This window comes from Hyposmocoma kahamanoa, unplaced genomic scaffold, assembly GCF_003589595.1.
Source record: "Hyposmocoma kahamanoa isolate Upper Pololo Valley unplaced genomic scaffold, ASM358959v1 82, whole genome shotgun sequence".
In the NCBI taxonomy this organism is placed as follows: domain Eukaryota; kingdom Metazoa; phylum Arthropoda; class Insecta; order Lepidoptera; family Cosmopterigidae; genus Hyposmocoma; species Hyposmocoma kahamanoa.
The window spans coordinates 129,014-150,469 of record NW_020654133.1 but is presented as its reverse complement, the minus strand read 5'-3'; the positions used below and the strand labels follow the sequence as shown (position 1 = coordinate 150,469).

The following is a 21,456-nucleotide window of genomic DNA, read 5'->3' as shown; positions in this document are numbered from 1 at the left end:
CAACTGACCTGTGTGTACTATTCATATATTCCAAAAATATTGTGTATTTATTGCAATAAAGATAATATCTCTAACAATGGGGGCTGTTCCATTCGATGGTGTGGGAAAAATAGCAAAACATCTAATTACAAAACAAACGGAATCACGTTTCATCGGTAATTAAATGTTAGTTGGGTAATTTTTTTGACACCCGTCAATTGTTTCGAATTCGGGCTGGCCAATCGGAGCGCAGTTGTCACCGCAATGATTTGGCGGAATAGTTTTCAAACAAATTAAATGACATTTCGTCTCTATTTCTGGTTAAATACGATTGAGTGCATCGACTCAATTGAATTTTCTATTCGTTTTTAAGTATTGTGTTTCCTATGTTTAGTAGAGTAATAAACGTATTTTCTTTATTCAATGTAATAGGCAGTGGGTATCAAGTCCCCTTTAATATGAAATATAAATAGATAGATTTTTCTTTTAACATTATGCACATATTAAGTATGAGCTACAATTGTACTCAATACTCAATACTCATGGCATGGATGGCATTGTGTGTTACAAACTAATTTATTTAAACTAACGCTTCCTAATATGGGTAGATGGCGTTAATCCTAAACAAAATAAAAGAATGGCCGGCACCATCGAGCATATAACCAGAAATAGAGACGAAATAAGGGCCTTACATTCCTGGCAACTCAACAGTGATACATCATCTATTTATATCAAATCTCGATTGCACTAAAATATAGACAGCGCCAACAACTGACCTGTGTGTGTGTTTGGAATATACGGAGACGTACTCCGTATATTCCAAAAATATTCTGTATTTATTGTTATGAAGATAATATCTCTAACAATGGAGTGCTGTTTCATTCGGGAAAAAACAGCAAAACATCTAATTATAAAAATCGGAATCAATTTTCATCGGTAATGAAATAATTATAGCAAAGCTCAAGTTAACTGGACGATTTGAAGTGAAACAGTTGACGACACCCGTCAATTGTTTCGAACTCGGGCTGGCCAATCGGAACGCAGTTGTCACAGAATAGTTTTCAAACCAATTAAATGACATTTCGTCTCTATTTCTGGTTATATAGTCGATGGCGCCATCCAGTTAATTTGTTTGTTGTCACTAGAAATTTTGACATTGACACTATCGACGCACAACTGAGATGATTTAAAATTAGCAGACTTTTCTTTCTCCATCCTCCATGATAATTTTCCACGCTGACACCGGTCAAAAGTTTGTTACTGAACGAAAACGACGCCTAACTTTGTTTTACTAAACAATTTTATTTTTTATTTCCCGCTAAATAAAACTTCCTACAATGTTTCTAAAAGAAAGAAAATAACATGAGCTCTCAAATTATATTTTTGTAATGTCATTAAAATATATTTATATAACCGTCATTGTGAATAAACACCGCCGCACAAGTATTTTAATAACCGGCAATCTATCTCACTACCGCTACACATGTCTCTCAACCCTGACATTGGCAAAATCGTCGCGCAAAACGACGGTGCCATAGACACAAAAGTTGAAGTTGAAGCAGACTACTGGTGGTCCAGGGGGTATATTTAACCAGTGAATTCCATGATTGCAGCTCCACCCAAACTATCAGGTAAAATTCATTCAGAACGACGTCGCTCTTATGTCCATGAAGTATACTCAATACGATGGTAAGTTTTTACAATAATCTTTCTGCCCTCATTATCATAACTGACGTAATCGAGTTTACAGCGAATTTGAGCTATTGATTCTGATCAACAGCTTTCTAGATCAGCGAAATGAAATTTGGAGCCCCCTTTAATTGGTTTTGGATCTGGCAACAGAACACACGTGTTACGAAACATAGTAGGCGACACTAAAAACATTGAGTGACAAGCACATAATTATATTAATTTAAACACAAAACATGAACAGTCTATTCCATTTAATGTAGTTATCATTTAATAGGTACCATGTCATGCGCAACAAATTACAATACGATTGAATGGAAATTAATATGATAAAATAGGAACGTGTATATTATTTAATTTGATAAAATTATACAATAAGGTTTAATTAATTAATTGAGAAGTTTGATTACAATTAAACAGACGAACAATATTAAACTAAATACATATGTCCCTGGCACATCAACAGCTACGATGGATATTTTTGCGACAACAACGAGGATCTCGTAGACGCCTAGACCCGCGCGCCCGCACCCGCCGGCGCGCCCGCGCCTGCACTCTGAATGAGTCCTTACACGGACGCTCTTTTCGTTGTACCAAAAACGAACACGAGCAATCGAGCGCAAAAGAGCGTTAGCTTAAAAAAATTCAAACAGGTAGTCGCGCACGATTTGGCGTGCAATCTTATACGCTCCTGACCACGCGCGATAGAGTGATTGTGTAAACGGGACTAGTATCACGAAATATAAATGAGTTAGTTATGACAAAGAGGGCAGCATTATGCACTTAAACGTAAGGTTCTGGCTACCCGGGTCGATCATGACCCATGCGTAATGTAATCGGGTCAAATGATTGGATCATATGTTCGATCTTTTAGCGGATCACTCGTCACTTACGATACTGCCAAATGGCGTTTAAAAGTGACAAATTATACAATTAACTTTTATTTTTTCCTGCTGATGGGTAATTTGTATAAAGTTAAATGCATTATTTATAAACCACACTTAGGACTCTAAAATTTGTTTCCAGGAAAAGTAACAACTACAAAACAAAAATACATAATAAAAAAATTATGAACATACAAAATTACTAATTTAATATTATTAATATTAGCTAGTGCAGACATAAATAAACACAGCATACCGAAAAATAGATTAAACTTACAAAATAGCCATGTAATGGACACTACACCACGGAGCAATTAGGATGAATGATTGATAGACACATTGATCCGTTAACCCGTTGACTCATTGATCGCTTGTTGATGTTTGACTCAAACGAAGAGTCAGACGGCGAACCGTGTCGTGAGTGGAAACTTCACGTGAGAGTGAACGAGACAACAATAACATTGTGAATTGTTGAATAATCTATAAGATTATAGAGATAAAGTCGAATATTGTGCGCATGACCTATGAAACTCTAAAATGATCGGGTTATTTAGAAGCTAGTAACTCGGGTTATCAGGTCAAAGGGCTGTTCGAAACATTTTGATTCGATCGATCACGATAGACACATGTCTAGACTTCAGAAATAAATAATGTGGCAGTACTTTCCTGGACAAACTTTTTCACAAGGAGCCCTACTGCTATTAAAATTACGCTCAAACTCACGAGAGAAATAAATGTAGGCCATACAAATATTTTTCCCTGTCCGGGAATGGAACGCGGCACCTCTGCGTGGTAATTCAGCATTTTTTTATATATACAATAAGTGCGCATTTGAGCAAGCACACCTACATAATGGCTATTCACTCTCACCTTGGAAAGGTCCAAGTTATAGCGTTCGGGGAACTAGTCCGCAGGTAGGGAATTCCACTCTCTAGCCGCTCGCCGTATAAATGTGGGAGCAAACGCTTCGCGGGGTGGAATCCCAGCCCACGTCTAGTCCCCCGATAATGAAAAGGGGAAGGCGGAATCAAATTATGCAATTCTATCTCACACTCTCCGTGATATATCCTGTAAAATACCGATAAGCAGGCAACTTTACGGCGGTGTTCAAGGCTCTGCAGCTTCGCCTCTACTAATTTCGAGTCACCTATAAGCCTCTTGGAACGCTTGTCGATTGAATCCAAGGTGGCCAGTTAATATTTAGCAGAGCCATTCCATAAGTGGCAGCAGTACACCATACACGACCAGACTTGTGCTTGGTACAGCTGAAGCAACTGTCCTGGTGTGAAGTAACGCCTCACCTTGGAAAGGATGCCAAGCTTCCTGGCTGCATTTTTCGCCATGGATTCAATGTACCTAGCATGGTAACCTTTCTATTAAGGAAGCAGTTAATAAAATTGTATCGCATTGATACATTATTGACGTGTTCGTCATAACTTGGTATCATAAAAAAATGTGGTTGTCTATGTGTATGTACGTGGCACCCGCGATACAGGGTTTACTTAGTACGGGGCTATGAGTGTGCATTATTATTATTACTATTATATTTTAAACAAAATATATATTTGTATACAGTGTGCATGACTTTACCCAAAGGCCCACCGTACCTATTAGGGCGCGTTTTCATAATATCGTGACGACATACAACAACACGATTACCTGTCGTTCACGACTTTTTTGACGTTGCGACGACAGACTGTCGTGACAATGGGAAGAGCTAGAACGACAGTCGTCTGTCGATAAATAGAACGTCACGATAAAAATGTGACTACAGATAATCGCAGCTTCAAGCCATTCTGCCGTGGACCGATAAATTGTCGTCACAATCTATCGGGAACAGTTAGACACGTCAGTCATCCAACGATAAATAAAACGTTACAACATTATAAAATAAAATTGCTCTTGGTAGACGACAAGGTTTCCCTGTCTGTGATACCAAGCGATGCCGTACTGCCTTTGCTAACGGACAATTAACTGCACTAAGTACTAGATTATATAACAAAATTAATAAATCCCATCAAATATATGCATTAAACAAGTATAAAGTTGGATATATACTAAGAAAATGGTTACAGAAATTATCTTATGAGAAGACGGAAGAACTCCTGGTTATATTATCATAAATAGACTTCCATACTTAAATTTTATTTATCTATTTATTTTATTTATCTATCTATATAGATGCTATTTAAGCGCACTCTACTCCATTTCATTTCACACACACACTCAAACACACACACACACGCACATTCACACACACTTACACATACTTTTTATTACTGCTATTGCTACTCTACACGAGATTCACGGCACTGCACTACACTATTTCAGTTTTAGCTCAAAGATTGTTTTCTTTTCTGATTTTGCCAAAACGGAGAATCTTCGTAACACTATTAACACAGGTTTTGTACCTAGAACAGGTTATGATGGTTCAACTTTTGTTTTGCCCATACAATCGAACTGTACCTTATTGTAGTCATCTAGTTTATGTGCTGTATGTTTAAATTGAATAAATTTATTATTTATTATTATTATTATTGGAACGCGCCCTTAGTTGTTACTCATAAGCTAATGAGAAGTATTATTGAACAGGAAAGTGGATAAACCGCATAGTCCTTCCAGCCGGTACACTGATGAAAGAAAAGTTTGTCGGCGTCAAATTGCGGGCAGCAGGATATGGAAGAACAAGTGACTGTAAGTACATACAAATGTAACTTATCACTTTCAATAACTAATGTATAAAAAGTCCATCTTGTCAATGCGCGTTTGTGATGATCAAGTTGATGAACTTCACTTCATATGGTGACCATCATGTCATAAGACCACGTTAAACAGCCACAGCGACCTCACCCGATTTGAGCTGTTAAACTGACGTAACATTTGTAATTAAGAAAACCATGATCGTGATTGGTTAATATGATTCTTAGGCTGGTTTCAGAGTAGTGCGGATTTATCTGCGAACCGACCGCGCGGAGCACCGGAGCGGAGTATCACGTGTGGCGTTAGAACATCGTTGTATGCGAATGGCTTCCGCCGTGGCTGTGAATAGCCGCTTTAAATCAAATACTCGATTCAGAGCTTCATATCACTACGGATCCTGCTCATGCGGATGGTTCGCAAGCGGACAATCCATATGAACGTACGCACAGCTGTGAAACCAGCCTAGATAGTGTAGTAAATCGTTTCTCGAATCATAAAACAATACGTAATAATATTAGTTAAGTGCTTAGTTGGTATAGCGTCTGACACGGTATGTTAGAAGACGTCGGTTCGAATCCGGCCGGATCGAAGGAGTTTTTTCTGAGTGTTCGATCTTTGTATTAATAATTATAACAAAGTAGTGGAGTAATTTCACACAAAATATCAATTCAATAAAAATTTACATACAATGAATAGCGACATCTCTAGCCAGGGCTGGTAGCTGTAAAGGTATCTAACTGAGTGACGAAATTCTCATAGATGGCGCGACGGCTAAAAATTCGTTGAAAAAACCAAATACAAAGACACGACAACAAACACATAGAAAAATTCGTGAGGTCCGCTGTTCCGTTTCTTAGTTGGTATAGCGTCTGGCACGGTATTCTAGAAGACGTCGGTTCGATTCCGGCCGGATTGAAGGATTTTTTTCTAATTGTTCGATCTTTGTATTAATAATTAATATTATTATTATTCTTTAACCTCCTTATTTGGCCCCTTGTGTAGACGGCCATATTTGTTTGTACGTCAAACATTTTTCCAAGTACATCATCAACATTGAGTGTTTTAGATGACTCTGATGACTTACGGCACTGAGATGTGGTCGCTCAATATGGGCCTCATAAGAAGGCTCTAGGTCACTAAAAGGGCAATGGAAAGGGCTATGCTCGGAGTTTCGTTGCGAGATCGAATGAGTAATGAGGATATCCGCAAGGAAACCAGAGCAACCAACATAGCCCTAGGAATTGCAAAGCTTAAGTGACAGGTCGTTGTGGCATTCTTTGGGGGAGGGCCTATGTTCAGCAGTAACATACTTAAATCAAATTTCTAACTGAATAGGTCGGTTCATATATCTCCAAATATAAAAATTTATTGCGAGCAAGTTGCCCAGCAAGGTCAGCAAGCCCGTTAATAATAGAGCGCTTTATCTCCACGGAGTTGCTATTTTTTTTTTTTTGCAGCAGAATCAGAAAAAGGGAAGCAAACTTTAAGAACTGTAGACATAAAGATATTAAACACCTCCGACTGTTTGAAAGTTTATGGGAAAAAAGTCGTCACTAATAAGACGTTGTGTGGCGACGGCACCTTCGGAGGGACGTGTTTTGGGGATTCTGGAGGACCTTTGGTATTAATTCGCCCCGGTGGCAAGCATGTTCTGGTAAGAAACCAACCCACGTACCTACTACCGCTGTGTTATAGTAAGGGCACGTTCCTATTATAAGATGTAGTTGCAATGCCGAGTTAAACTTCAATATAATCATTGGTCACAAAAAGGTGAAATAGGCAGATAAGAATAAAACAAGTTATTGAAAAGTGAGTATGTTTACCACACTCACTTTTCAATAACTCTATTCACTCAACACTGACTTCTTTTACAATTCTTTTTCCTCCGATCCAGATAGACCGAGTTCTCTTCAGTCCTCCTATCTAACCTTCTCGCTCGAAAATTCATTACCATCACTGACGTTTCGTTCCGTCTGACTGTTCGTACGCTGGTGGCGCCCCCTATGAACTCGGTCTATCCTTCGCTTTGCAAACTTTTCTGTACTTTTAATGAATACGTTCAATTATTACAATATATATATATATATATATATATATATATACATATATAAATTGAAATACCTACGTAGCGTTCTATTTATCGTTGAACGAGGGTCGTGTCTAGCTGTTCCCACTGGATCGTGACGACAATTTATCGGTTCACGACAACCGCCATGTCGTTTGCACGACAGAATCGTCAACTCACAGCAGTCGCCTCTATGTTCTTCTGGAAGTCAGTAGCGTGCGTTCGCTCCCGCGTGAAATGGAAATGGATGAAGATGAAATTTTAACAATGTATTATTTTTTTACAACAACTTTTTATAAATGATAAGTAACGACAACAGTAGCCGCGATTATCTGTCGTCACATTTTTATCGTAACATTTACTATTTATGATTCTCTTTTGATTGTCTGGATAGTCTGACGTTGTAACGTCAAAAAGTCGTAGACGACAGTTAATCGTATTGTACTTTATTTATTTATTGGTTCAGCAACAGCGCACATACTTGTACTTTAACATTTACATACATTATTATAATAATACAATACTAGTATATGAGCCGATTACAGCTGAACACATCATTGTCATATTCACTTAAAAACAACATAATTCAAATAATAAACTATTTATGCATTATTCCATTAAAATATACATTTAATTTCTATTGTTTACACCAGATTAAATTGTAAATAAATTTTAAATAAAAAATATACGTAAAACAGAATTGAAAAGTCCAAAAAAATTCTATTTGACGAGTGGGCCGCAACAACTTTGTCCTTATGACGGGGTAAACTGTCAAAATATATGTCAAGATCTGCATGACTACACAAGCTATTGTAGTTGGGAAGCATCCTGGACACCAGGGAATGAATCATTAAATTTGTCCTGGAAACGGGCACGTGCAAAGATTTTTCTAAGTTGCCTCTTTGAGTTTCGACGTGGAACAGTATAAGATGAACACATTGAGTATATAACCAGAAATAGAGACGAAATGTGCGCCATCCATCCCTGGTAACTCATCAGGCAAATGGGCCTTATATCACTTTTAAATATCAAGTCTCGTTTGCGCTGAAATCACAAATTAGGAATCTGAAATAGTACAGCGCCAACAACTGACCTGTGTGTACGTCTCCGTATATTCCAAGAATATTCTGTATTTGTTGTAATAAAGATAATATCTCTAACAATGCCCTGCTGTTCTATTCAGTGTGTGGGAAAAACAGCAAAACATCTTATTATTAAATATGTAATTTTTCAATTTTCATCCATTATTTCGTCCATTCGAAACAAATGACAGTTATACAGTTGTCATCGTAATGATTTGGCGGAATAGTTTTCAAACAAAATTAAGTGACATTTGGTCTCTATTTCTGGTTATATACTCGATGATTTCACATAACGTGGGTACAGTGACGTTTCAGATTATAGTTTCTAAAATCGACTTAAATATCTGACCGAAATTATTTGTAACGAAGAAAGAATCTATTTAGGGAGAATAATTTTTTAAAACAAAATAAACAAAACAAGAAAGATGATTATTACGTTATTTAGTTACTAAAAAACTACATAAAAAAAAATAACCAAACAAAAAGACAACGACAAAACAAAATAAATCTAAGGGCGCGTTGCCATTATGTCGTAACGACAGATAGTCGTGCAGTTTATAGTGTCATGGTTTGTATATTTAAATGAAGTTGTTCACTTAAAGTACAACACGATTAACTGTCGTTACGACGACAAACTGTCGTGACAATAGGAAGAGTTAGAACGACTGTCGTTTGACGATAATTAAACATCACGATAAAAACCTGACGACAGATAGTCGCAGCTATTATTGTCGTCACGATTTATTTATCGTTGTCTGCACGTGTTCTGCTCCCTACTCTTCCCTCTCGTACCCCGCGCCCTCGACTCGCTTTGCACTAGCGCATAGCGTTGGGTCGTAGCCAGAGATAGACAAGCGCTTTGTTAACGCCGTGTTTAAATCGGGTTAAAACCCATTAATGTCCGAAATCGAGGGCAAAAACTATTTACAACTAAATAGTTGTTGTGAATTGAGTTTTGTTCAAATTAAATTACACATGTTATTATAAAATATTAAATTCTTAAATAGGCCCAAAATTATCTCTCATCACTTTTCAGTTCATCTATAAACGTTTGACGTAGTCCTAATGGAATTCTTTTTAATAAAATTGAATGTACCCAAAACTTTCTTTTCTTTGTTTGCTTGCTTCCTCTTCCGCCTTTTTAAAAAGTAATACATTATTATAATATCATCTTCATCCGTTTCACACGGGAGCAAATAGACACTACTGGGTTCCAAAAGAAAATAGAAGCGACTGCAGTGCATCAATAGATTCTGTCGTGCAAACGACAAGGCGGCTGCCAAGAAACGATAAATTGTCGTCACGATCTAGTGGGAACAGCTAGACACGACAGTCATTCAATGATAAAATCATCGTCCACGACACAGTCACGACAGATGGTCGTGATGTGGGAACAGGCTAAACGCGACAGTCGTCCAACGATGAATAAAACGTTACGACGTAATAGAAACAGGCCCTAAGTTTTGCAAAATTGAAAACAAAATAAATCGACCCGCATACAAGGTGTAAGCACAGATACACTGTTGTGTACCGGTTATTACCGATTCTAGTTATCGATTCTATGGTGTCAATCACTAAGGAAAAAATATTCCATTTTACGCATCAAGTAGTTAGGGTAATTTATTTTTATCTTTATTATTCCTGTTTCTGTCTACTTAATATATGTAATCTAATTTTTACTTAAAATTACAACTCCAACAAATTATTGTTTATTTTTGGTTATTATAATTTTACTAATTCCTTTTGTAATATGCAACGTAAAAAATTGAAATGTCATAGTACCCATATGTGAAATGGATATAACGTGCCATAGCATTTAAAAGAAGAAGAAGAAAGATATAATGTGCGATAGACTCATGAAAGCTTTTGCGCAGAAGTCAGATTTTTACGCCGTGTATGGGTACGCCAACGCAAGCAAGCGAAAAACATGGGTGGAAGACCCATGAACCCGGCATTAATTCCGTATCATCGAGACAGCATGCCATGGCTCACGTGAAAACACAAGATTTTAGACATACTTTAATATTTTATTCTTTATTTCAGGTTGGCATTACGTCATTCGGATCAGGGAAAGGATGCGAGAAAAAAATACCTTTAGGATATTCGAGAGTGTCGTATTTCAAACCTTGGATAATGAAAGAAATTAAAACGCATAGTAATGAGACTTTGAATCGTTTTAGACTACGAGACAAGAAATCTAAGCGAAAAAAAAAGAAAAATTAAATTACGTTTTTTAAACCTGAAGACAAAAAATTTATCTTTCTTCATATCGCACGTTCGAATCCAATAGTGTCATTATAGAAAAAAGTCAATTTTCGGAAAACGTTAATAATGATAATGTACCAAACAAATACCAATTGCCTGTAGCATGATACGGTGCGACTTGCGCAAGAGTGACATTAGCCGCGAGATACTAATAAAATCCCCTCCCTAGATAATGCACAATAATAGATAATAGATAATGCACAGATAATAGAACACTATTATTAAAACAGATACCAAAGCTCATACAAAGAAATGGCGCACTCGTAACTCCGCTTATTTGGACGCTTAGTTTGGTTCTTAACACTGTTCAATAGATGGTATCAAATATCGAGTATATAACCAGAAATAGAGTCGAAATAAGGGCCATTCAATTCCTGGTCAACACACCAGTAATACATCACTTAAAATATCAACCCGCGTTTGAACTGAACTATAGACAGCGCCAACAACTGACCTGTGTGTACGTCTCTGTATATTCCAAAAATATTCTGTATTTATAGTAATAAAGATAATAAATATAACTAACAATGGCGTGCCGTTCCATTCCGTGGTGTGGGGACAGCAAAACATCTAATCACAAAACAAACTGAATCAAATTTCATCGGTAATTAAATATTAAATTTGTAATTTTGCCCTGGATCTGTCATGTCGGGTTCACAAGTTTTTCACTTGCGTTTTTCGCATGCTTGCGTAACTCGCTTCGCGCATAGGCACAGATCTGTCGCGTACGCGCAGGTAGGACTGTTCACGAGTCGCTCGCTTGCGCCGGCCGCTTGCTTTGCGTTGGATTAATTCTTTGCGTTGCGCGTGTTTGATAACTAGCAAGCTTGATATTTCCACGCAAGCAACAAGAAACGTTTGCGGAGGATAGCAACACTGGCCAATCACAGAGCAGCAGCGTCCACGTGCCCAATACAACCAAAATAAAGGCAAGGCGCCACGCAAGCGCGCAAATCTCCGCGCAACTCAAAGCGGAATTCTCGTGAACGCTTTTGCGCGGAAGGCAGATTTCTATGCCGTGTACCCAACCAATGCAAGCAAGCAAAAAACGCATGTGAAAAACTCGTGAACCCGGCATTGAATCTACATCTGTGCCGTACCAGGGCCACCGTCCTATCAACTGAAATACAGAATGAGGTAGCAAACATTTCGAATTTCTTTTTTTGTTCATAGTTTTACCGGATTATTTTTATGAGTATTCAACAGTTCAGTCTCTAATTCAGTGAATAAAGCGGTCACCCTGGTATGCCACAGTTGCAAATTCCAGTGCTGTCAGATCGAGGGATGTTTTCTTTATGTTCAATCTTTGTAACAAACTAGTGGGGTGCACGAAAGAGGCCTCTCCACACGACGATAATATACGGTTTTGGAGCTACTTACCACTGCATTTATAAATATCTTTTCAAGTTTTATTTAACGTGAATTATAAAATAAACTTGTATTGCTAACAGACCCATAAAGAAAAAGGTGTTTTAAAATGATTTCACAGCAGCGAAAAAACCTCCATCATTTTTTTTTTTTTTAATTTATTAAGGCTTTGGCAAAGCCATCAGCCTAAACATGAAGTTTAAATATGTTTCTGTAAATATGGCCGCCACAAAGAGGATAGGCAATTTGAGGCGGCGTGCTTGGATTGACTCGGGATTCCTTAAAACGGGCCGATACGAGTATTTTAGTTCGAGATTCGTATAATTTCGCGTTTTAATCTTCGATTAAGGCACAATAGCACTATCCTATTCCACTTTAAACTAGATTTCACAAAATAATTGAAAGTCAAAATAAAAACGACACTTTTCCCTCCAAAAGTTCCAGAGCCCCTCCACCATCAGCACCACCACCACTTGTTGTTGGCTCCATCGTTTTCGTTCAGTAACTTCAACTTGACATGTGTCAACGTCAAATTAATGTGGAAAATTAAAGGAAAATTGTTGGACAAATATTTATTTTTCAGAGAAATATGATGTTTTCGAAATGGAAATTTTTCTATGACCCAAAACTGTTCGAGTAAAATACTAAATAAGAAAAATTATAAATGAAAACAAACTTCTAATGAAGCAATTAGAAAGAAAAAGCCAACTTTAATATAATTCTATATAACGTTATCTCACTTGTTTCTAAAATATGCTATTTCTGTACAATAAAAATTTTTTTTTAATATGACATGTGTCCTAGACATGGGGAATAGCGTTACATTTCTATCGCCGTTACTGTCGTTCTGGTTCCAAAAAAATCACAGTGATAAATCATCGCGATTTTGTCACGACTGTTACTTCCGTGATCTTGTCACGCCTATAACTTACATCACGATATACGGTTTTAGCCAGCGGCTTCTTTCTAATACTTATAGCCGTTTTTATAGAATGATTTAAGTTTTTACTCCCTTTGTAATAAGTTTCAATTCAAAAAGTTGATTTTGTATTTAATGTAATTTTTTTTGTTACTTATTTAATGCGAATCGTTGGATTGTTAAAAATAGCAATAAAGTGTAATGTAATTATATTTCTAGTAGAATACGCAAAGTAAATTATACCTACATAAATACATATGTATACACATATAGTATATAATACCAAGTCTTCCTATAATAAAACAAATATACATAATTACTTTGTTCATAAATAGGTTTATAATAACTGCTACAGAATTTTTTCATCCGCCCTTTCTAGTAGTATAAGCACCTACGACCCTTGTGAGTGAGCAAAGAAAGTCATCCTATTTCATTCACTCCCATCGCCGAAATGGCCCGATTTGAAGAGAATTACAACGAGTGGCGCGCTCAGTCACCACGGAACGGAGATCGCGCATTATATCCAATACGTATGTCGTGATGTGAGTGACGGGGATAGCAATTGGAACGGAGGAACACCTATGTGACTTTGGAACGTCGTTCCTTAGGAACGAGTCACGATGATACCGTTTGACGGCGGATCATCGTGATTTTTTCATCGTGACGTTATTTATCACCCACCTCTAATGTGTCCGTGTGTACCTGTCGGCTGTCACCGCATTTTATATTTTTAATTCTTGTATTTGTTATGAAATAGTTATTTTATAAGTATTGTTCAAATTAGAACACATCTTGTTTATTATTATATTCACCTGTAAAAAGACATTATTAATAATTTAGTGCAGTTTTTGCGACGCAACAAACGTTTTCGTAGATACTGTTGTAAGTATTTTTATTGTTTTCTATAATTGTCTTGTTTTTTATCTTATTTATTATTATAAATAGGAGGAAAACGTAGTAAACTTACAAATACGCAATAAGGTTATGGGGTATATGCAATTAAAGGTAAGTAAAATAATAGTTTGAGGTTAGAATTTACAAATTTTACAAATTATGCATTGACTTACAAATAAATGGACGACGGGTCTAATACAAAAACCACGAAAAAAATGGCCCAAATCAACCTATTTAAACGTAGTGACATGTAAAGGAATATGAAAAAGCTAAAACGTTGAATTTAAATTGTAATGTCATCGCAGTACTGTCTAATTTTGCTTGCTTCGCTGTCAGTAGAACAAACGAAGACTAAAGCGCGAATGACGCTCTGTATACGATTTTAACGCCCTATAAGTTCGGACACTTTTTAGCGCGGACCCGACGTCCATATAATTGTAAGTCAATGAAGTTATGGCAAGTTGAATATTTAATGGCTTTCTTTATTTAAATAAGGCAAAATATGAATTTTATATGGAGATATATTGATACCAGAAGTATCAATTATCGTAAGGGACATTTTGTCGAAAATGAGTTACATGTATCATTAGACTCGGAAGTTCCTGCTCTGTTGATTGGTATTATTAAAATTTAGGAATGCCCAGTGGTTTAGAATATAGCATGTGTCATGTCATGTTTAGAGTATAGCACCCTTACATTCTATTGTACCGTAACCTTTCCAATAGAATTACGTATAATTTTCTATTTATCTTCCTGCTTACACTAAACTGCCTCCGTGGCCGAACGGTTACCATGCCGGACTGCCACGCAGAGGTCCCAGGTGCGATTCCCGGGTCGGGAGAAATATTTGTATGGCCGACATTTATTTCTCTCGTGAGTTTGGGTGTAATTTGTGGTTGTTTACGTGTGTGTCTATGGCACCCGCGACACAGGGTATCCCTAGTGCTGGGCAATGTTATTACTATGCTCGACAGTTTACACATAAAATATTAGTAACCAACGTGCTATATTTTAAACCGCTGGGCATTCATAAATCTGTCATTTATAGCATAAAAGAAGAGGAAATTCTAAGACCCTTTGCTCTACACACGACCAAAATTGGAGTTGACAATAAAAAGTTATAGACAGATTTAAAATATAAAATCGTTTTTTGGCTCTCCTGAAAAACCGTGGTTTGTCCCTTACATTAATTAATACTTCTGGTATTGATATATCGCACTGTTAACACAATAGTGTTTTAACTCAAAAAGTGGGCTTTTCAGAATCGATGAAAAACAAATTACTTCCTAAAAAAAATTATCAAAATTTATGTATATGTCATTATAGTTTATTGAACTTAAACAATTTCCTAAATATATTGAAAAATAAAATAGAAAAAATAATTTAATATTTTTGGTGTCTTTATCATTATAAGGTCGGTCTTATTTTGAGTTAAGTAGGCATCTTTTGATTGTTTCTGACAATACTCCACCAATATTCTACCAATGGTTTTTTTCACATGCAGAGAATAAATTACATTCAGTAATGATATTGCACTGTTAATACAATAGTGTATTAACTTAAATAAGGAATAAAATAAGGACAATTTTGGCTAAGTAGATATTAATACAAAGATCGAACACTCAGAAAAAATTACTTCGATCCGGTCGGATACGAACCGACGTCTTCTTGCATACCGTGCCAGACGCTATGCCAACTAAGCCACGGAACGAACCAACGGACGTCACGAATTTTTCTATGTGCTTGCGTCGTGTCTTTGTATTTGGTTTAAATCAATAAATGGACGAATCTATGAAAGATTTATCACCCAGTTAGTACCTTTACAGCTACCAGTCCTGGCGAGAGATGTCGCTATTCATCTGCATAGCGTCTGGCACAGTATGCAAGAAGACGTCGGTTTGTATCCAACTGGATTGAAGGAATTTTTTCTGAGTGTTCGATCTTTGTATTAATAATTATAACAAACTAGTGGAGTAATTTCACAAAAAATTATTGAATATCAATTCAATAAAAATTTAATTAAGTAGATAATTTTAGTTGTTGTTTAAAATATTCTGATGACAGTTTTATTGACATGTAGAGAATCAAATTTTACATTCAACAATGGTATAATCTTGAATTTCACATATTTTGAGTTATAACACTATTGTAATGGCAGTGCAATATGTAATTATATTAACTAACTGCTTTAGAAAGTCACATGAGAAAATGTTAACTTTTAATCAAGCAATTCTGGGGTTGTAACACTGTTATAGTTTAAAAAGAACCATGCCTACCAGTTACGTGTAACAATGTTGTAACAATTGTAACAATAATAATGTTGCAACAATGCTACTATTCATCAATGGCTTATTTTGTTTCTATGTCCTAATAATTCTATGTTTAATAAAAAAAATCATATTCTAAATGCTTAACATTGGCAACTTTGGCTTGGGCGAATATCGGCTACTTGGTGCACATAAATTGGTGGTGGACTGTGACGCTTATTTTCAATGGACCCTAAAACTGAAAGCTGCTAGTCTATAATCAAATAAATAAATAATTTCTCTTTCAGCTCAACAATGCACTAGAGAAAGCTCCAAAAATGCTCTACACAACAATAAAATCAACATCTCTCCTGAACCTACGTACATTAATCCATATTAACTCTGTTACTGTACAACGCAAGTTGATTACTACAAATGTAGACGTAACGTCATGCCTGTGCGGTAATGTCTACTTCCAGAGGCAACAGAGAGATGTGTTCTATAGACAAGGAAGAATATATTCAACTTCTAGTGATCAACATAGACAAAAAGTAAGTTAAAGTAGGTTAGGTCGTGGGTTCGAGTCCCGGTTCGCACCTCTGAGTTTCTTAGAATTTAAAAGGACAATGGCAAACTCGCATATAAATTTTTGTTGACATAATTTGTATGCGTTTGTTTATGAAAAATATGTGAAAATATAGAGTTGAAACTTCAACTCTATATTTTCACATGTTTAGGGTTTATTATTCTGAGAAGTCAGAAGTTAAAGATATTCCTATATATTCTGTTTAAATAAAACCTTCAAATGTCCACGACCAAAAAAATTTTTGGCTATAATTTGGCCACTCCGTATAAAAGCAACCTGGAGCAACGTTGCTGCCCAGGTATGACATTTTGCTATCCATTCTGTTAAGAATATTTCTCTAATTCCAGGTAGTTATAGAAACGTCAACGCCAAAGATAGTTCTAAATAAAGTATACGAAGACCAGAAAGAGGTGCAAGATGTGGAGAGTCGACTCGAGATATGGAAGAGTCGGATTGATCCATATGCCAAGTTGGCCAGGTGGGACAAGCCCATCGGTGAGTAGAATCACTGAATGAATTACAATCCAAACTAATAATTATAAATGCTGTAATGAAAAGTGATGAGTTACGGCACTAACACGTGGTTGCTCACTAAGGGCCTTGTAAGAAAGCTCAAGGTCACACGAAGGGCAATGGAAAATGCTGTGCTCGGAGTTTCACTGCGAGATCGAATCAGTAATGAGGACATCCGCAAGAGAACCAGAGTAATCGACATAGCCCAAAGAATTGCAAAACTTAAGTGTACCGGATGCGTAACGGAAGACGGGTGGTCTTCCGTTACGCATCCGGACTGTGGACTGATTACCTGGTAAAGGTTTCGGGAATCCGCTGGATCCAATCGGCGCAAGACAGGTGGTTATGGCATTGCGTAATAGCAATCTAAACCTTGGACACCGCAGCTCTGGATGATGATCGGGTGCTCCTATTGAACCACAGACGCAAATTTCTGGGCTAGGATATTCTCCTTCTTCCTATACTTCTCTTGTATTTTACCTTGGATTATTAATTGTAATCGTACTTTGGGTTTCTTAGTACATGACCCCAGATACTCCAGCTTCCTTCTTTTGATGGTACTTAACACTTCTCGTTTTCGACCAACACGTTGCAGCACCCTTTCGTTCGTGACTTTGTCTCTCCGAAGGCTTCCACTTTTTTGCACATAGATTCTGTGAGTGTCCAAACATCCGTTCCGTACAAGAGAACGGAGAAGATGTAATAAAGAGCCAGTCGTTTCACAGTTTTGTAAAAATTATTTTCAGGTGTCTACCTCCTCTACTGGCCATGTTCTTGGTCAATAGCCCTAGCCTCGATCCCAGGCAACGTGTCCCCGTTGCAGAGCATCTATATGGCTGGTTTATTCTTTACGGGGGCTGTGCTGATGAGAGGCGCGGGGTGCACCATTAACGACTTGTGGGATAAAGATATTGACGCACAGGTATGTGGCATTTTATTGATGAAGCGAGCATGGTTTCATTTTTACTGTGTTTTTGGGGTTTTGAATATCTTAATTCTCGCTATGTTTTTATTGTAATTTTGAATCTGTTTTTGGGGTTATTTTGAATTTCGTTCTTTGGAGTCGTTTTTTAATATGTTTTTGGAGTCATTTTGAATTTGTATTTGGGGTCATTTTAAGTTAGTTTTTGGGGCCATTTCGAGTCCATTTTTATTAGTCTTTTACGTAAGATTTTCAAGGTCATTTTGAGTGGGATCTGAGTGGACGGGACTGTATCGATAGCCTAACCTAGCCTGTTTCATACGATTTAATGACTTTTGTATGTGGACATTAATTTTATATGGATTAAGAAGAAAAATGTACATTTCAGGTAGAACGAACAAAAGAACGACCACTAGTCTCAGGTGCAATAACGAAAAAGCAAGCTGTAGCCTTTTTAGGTGCTCAGTTAACATTAGCTTTAGGTGTACTGCTGCAGTTAAACTGCTATAGTGTTCTGTTGGGTGCGAGTAGTATGGGTAAGTCTAGTCTATGGGTCATCAATATCATTAACGATCGGAAAAAAGTGTTCCACATATAGACAAATGTATAGATATAGCTACAAGGAGTGATAGAGTTGTTAAAACTACCGAATATTAATTATTTACTTTTTCGAATTCCGGATATGCTCTCCCCAAATTTGGGGATTTTAACTTTGATTTCTAACTTTGATTTCGGGGATATTGAACAATTGGCATTGGCAACGCTGTTTATAAGCGCAGACGACAGACGGCCCGGTGTAAATGTACCATCATGTATTTCCTAGATTAGATAATTTGATGCAATATAGTCACGTTATTATTTTGCAGTTTTAGTGATCGCCTACCCTCTAGCAAAACGGTTTACAAACTACCCTCAACTATTTCTTGGGGCGACATTTAACTGGGGGGCGCTACTCGGCTATAGCGCCCTACAAGGACATGTGGCCCCCGAAGTATGCGTACCACTGTACATTGGGGCACTAGCTTGGACTGTCATCTATGACACTATCTACGCCCATCAGGTAATTATATACATATAGACAAATATTAGGATAAAAAATAAAAATAGTTAGCCAGTATAGAGTCCCACTGCAGAGCACAGACCTCCTCTTACAATGAGAGTGCGCCTGATGGTAAGTTACATGCCTGTCCATAACAGTAGCAGTGCCACTCAGAGCTTTAGATAGCAAAGATCTGAGGGGCTTTAGTTGACAAGTCCCTTGTGCCTGTAATATCACCAGCACCCTACCCTTCCATACCGGAACGCAGTGATGCTGAAATTACTGCTTGGCGGCAGACGTAAGTAAGGTGACAGTGCTTCCCTGGACAAACACTTTCACAAGAAGCTAAACTACTACAAAAAAGTAATATTTTTTCGTAAATTTAAGGACAAACTAGACGATGCGCGGATAGGCATGAAGTCCACGGCGCTGACTTTCGGTCCGCACACGAAGCCGGCGCTGTCGGTAGCACTGTGCAGCAGCCTGTACTGCTTCGCGCAGGTCGGCGCACACGCAGACCTCCAGTGGCCGTACTATGTCGCGCTGCTGGCGTACGCGGCACATTCTGGCCAGCAGGTATGACTATACTCATTCAAAAATATTTTGAAACAAGAAAAACATTTCAAAAACCTTGTTTTATGATACCAAATGACGAATGCAGTAAGCGATACACCGGTCTATAACAGTTGCAGCGCCACTCAGAGTTTTAAATCTAACCTAATCAACACGTCACCAAACACAACTCGAAATGACACCAAAAACCAAATCAAAATGACACAAAAACCAACTCAAAATGACACAAAAAACCAACTCAAAATTACACAAAAACCAACTAAGAATGACACAAAAACCAACTCAAAATAACTCAGTGACGGGCTCTGTAGCAATGGGGCATCAGATCTTTGTTTTAAAACAACAAACTAGCACTCACTAAAACCTGCATTTATTTTATTTAAAACCTGCATTTATTTTAGTTATTAATAATTGTGTTTTTTTTTGTTACAGATTTACGTACTAAACCCAGATTGTCCCGACGACTGTGCGAAAAAATTTAGATCCAACACATTAGTAGGTCTAATTATTCTCCTAGGTATCCTCGGGGGCGGGGTTAGCCAATATGTAGAAAATAGACAAAAATATAGCGGAAAAGAGGATCCAACTTTAACTAAGAGCTGTGTTTTTGGCTAGATTAGATAACGGGGTAGGTATAGACCTCGGATCTTGATGTTTGTCATTTATGTCTACCTATATAAATTATTCTTAATGCGAATAAACTGAGGTAGACAGAAACTACTAATGGACTAGATATTTCGTCTTGGGTATAGATTTTTGTCTACATATTGTGTGGCAGGCAAAAAATACAGATTTAGTCGGATTATTGTCGAGTGAGTACTTTCATGACTGTTTTTTTTTTTAATTTATTTAACGGCCTTGGTTTCAAGTCCTTTACTCAAAATGTTGGATATAATTTAGTGTTGGGTAATTTTCTGAATAATTGGAAAAATGTAACACTCGTATACTCCCGAGCACATAATTCGAGACACGTTGCATTGTCAGTATTAAATGTCCTTAGCTTAAATAATGTCTGGATTGATCAATAACCCTTTCTTCAAGAAAAACTTTGAAAAATCAAAACGCAAGATGGCTCGATTTATGTGTCCGGGAGTGTATTATTATGTTCTACGTTTAGATACATCCAGAGATGGACAGTTGGTTAAAAAGTGCCAAGTTTTTAATCCATTTCTGCGCGAAATCGTGAGCGCATACGGAATTTCGTATAATTCCATAGTTATTAGAAATTTCGATGCAAAAAATAATTTTTAGATTAAAATGAGGCAACTGCACACAGTACCCACCTTGCTATGCTGTGGATTCTCACTACTAAAGATGTACATTACAAATCGATTTTTACGAAAATCGATTTAAGTGAATACGATTGTTTTTGTATGGATTTATTTCACGTGAATCGATCCAATAGAAAAGAAAATCAAATCGTCTAGATCAGGAAGCAGTAAACATTTTGTAATAACATCATTCAATTTTAACAAAACTCGATTTAAATCGTTTTTGCCCTCAATTTCGGGTGTTAATAGATTTTAACCCGATTTAAACACCGCGTTAACAAAGCACCGGGGTAAGACCCGGACACTTGCCAATCCCTGGATACATATTTTAAAGTCATCACCGAGTATATAACTAGAAATAGAGACGAAATGTCATTTAATTTGTTTGAAAACTATTCTGCCATATCATTACCGTAACAACTGCGCTCCTATTGGCCAGCCCGAATCCGAAACAATTGACG

General features: G+C 37.1%; 2 protein-coding genes across 3 annotated transcripts in view; both read left to right on the top strand.

The window, feature by feature from the left end:
• LOC113234241 (collagenase-like) overlaps window positions 1-11,650 on the top strand; it is a 31,756-nt gene extending 20,106 nt beyond the window's left edge. Inside the window, exons 4-8 of the mRNA XM_026469541.1 lie at window positions 1,593-1,668; window positions 5,145-5,246; window positions 6,710-6,906; window positions 10,443-10,554; window positions 11,487-11,650. Of these exons, the coding sequence (XP_026325326.1) occupies window positions 1,593-1,668; window positions 5,145-5,246; window positions 6,710-6,906; window positions 10,443-10,554; window positions 11,487-11,650 (651 nt within the window). The remainder of the gene's footprint in view (window positions 1-1,592; window positions 1,669-5,144; window positions 5,247-6,709; window positions 6,907-10,442; window positions 10,555-11,486) is intronic.
• Window positions 11,651-13,487: 1,837 nt separating this feature from the next.
• LOC113234261 (4-hydroxybenzoate polyprenyltransferase, mitochondrial) lies at window positions 13,488-20,574 on the top strand. Of its 2 annotated transcripts, none has more exons than XM_026469561.1 (8): window positions 13,488-13,833; window positions 16,400-16,642; window positions 17,025-17,172; window positions 17,937-18,112; window positions 18,501-18,648; window positions 18,979-19,172; window positions 19,539-19,727; window positions 20,157-20,573. In XM_026469561.1, the coding sequence occupies exons 2-8, from the start codon at window positions 16,430-16,432 to the stop codon at window positions 20,337-20,339; spliced, it is 1,251 nt and encodes a 416-aa protein (XP_026325346.1). In that variant the 5' UTR covers window positions 13,488-13,833; window positions 16,400-16,429; the 3' UTR covers window positions 20,340-20,573. The 2 variants fall into 2 exon arrangements, with proteins under 2 accessions (XP_026325346.1, XP_026325345.1); XM_026469560.1 differs by lacking the exon at window positions 13,488-13,833 and adding an exon at window positions 13,943-13,956 and having other exon boundaries at window positions 20,157-20,574.
• Window positions 20,575-21,456: the final 882 nt, after the last annotated feature.

Bases quoted from the DNA above. Each gene is read 5' to 3' on its own strand.
- LOC113234261 (XM_026469560.1), top strand. The intron at 17,173-17,936 runs GTGAGTAGAATC...AATTATTTTCAG, and splicing joins CAGGTGGGACAAGCCCATCG to GTGTCTACCTCCTCTACTGG. The intron at 18,649-18,978 runs GTAAGTCTAGTC...ATTATTTTGCAG, and splicing joins GTTGGGTGCGAGTAGTATGG to TTTTAGTGATCGCCTACCCT.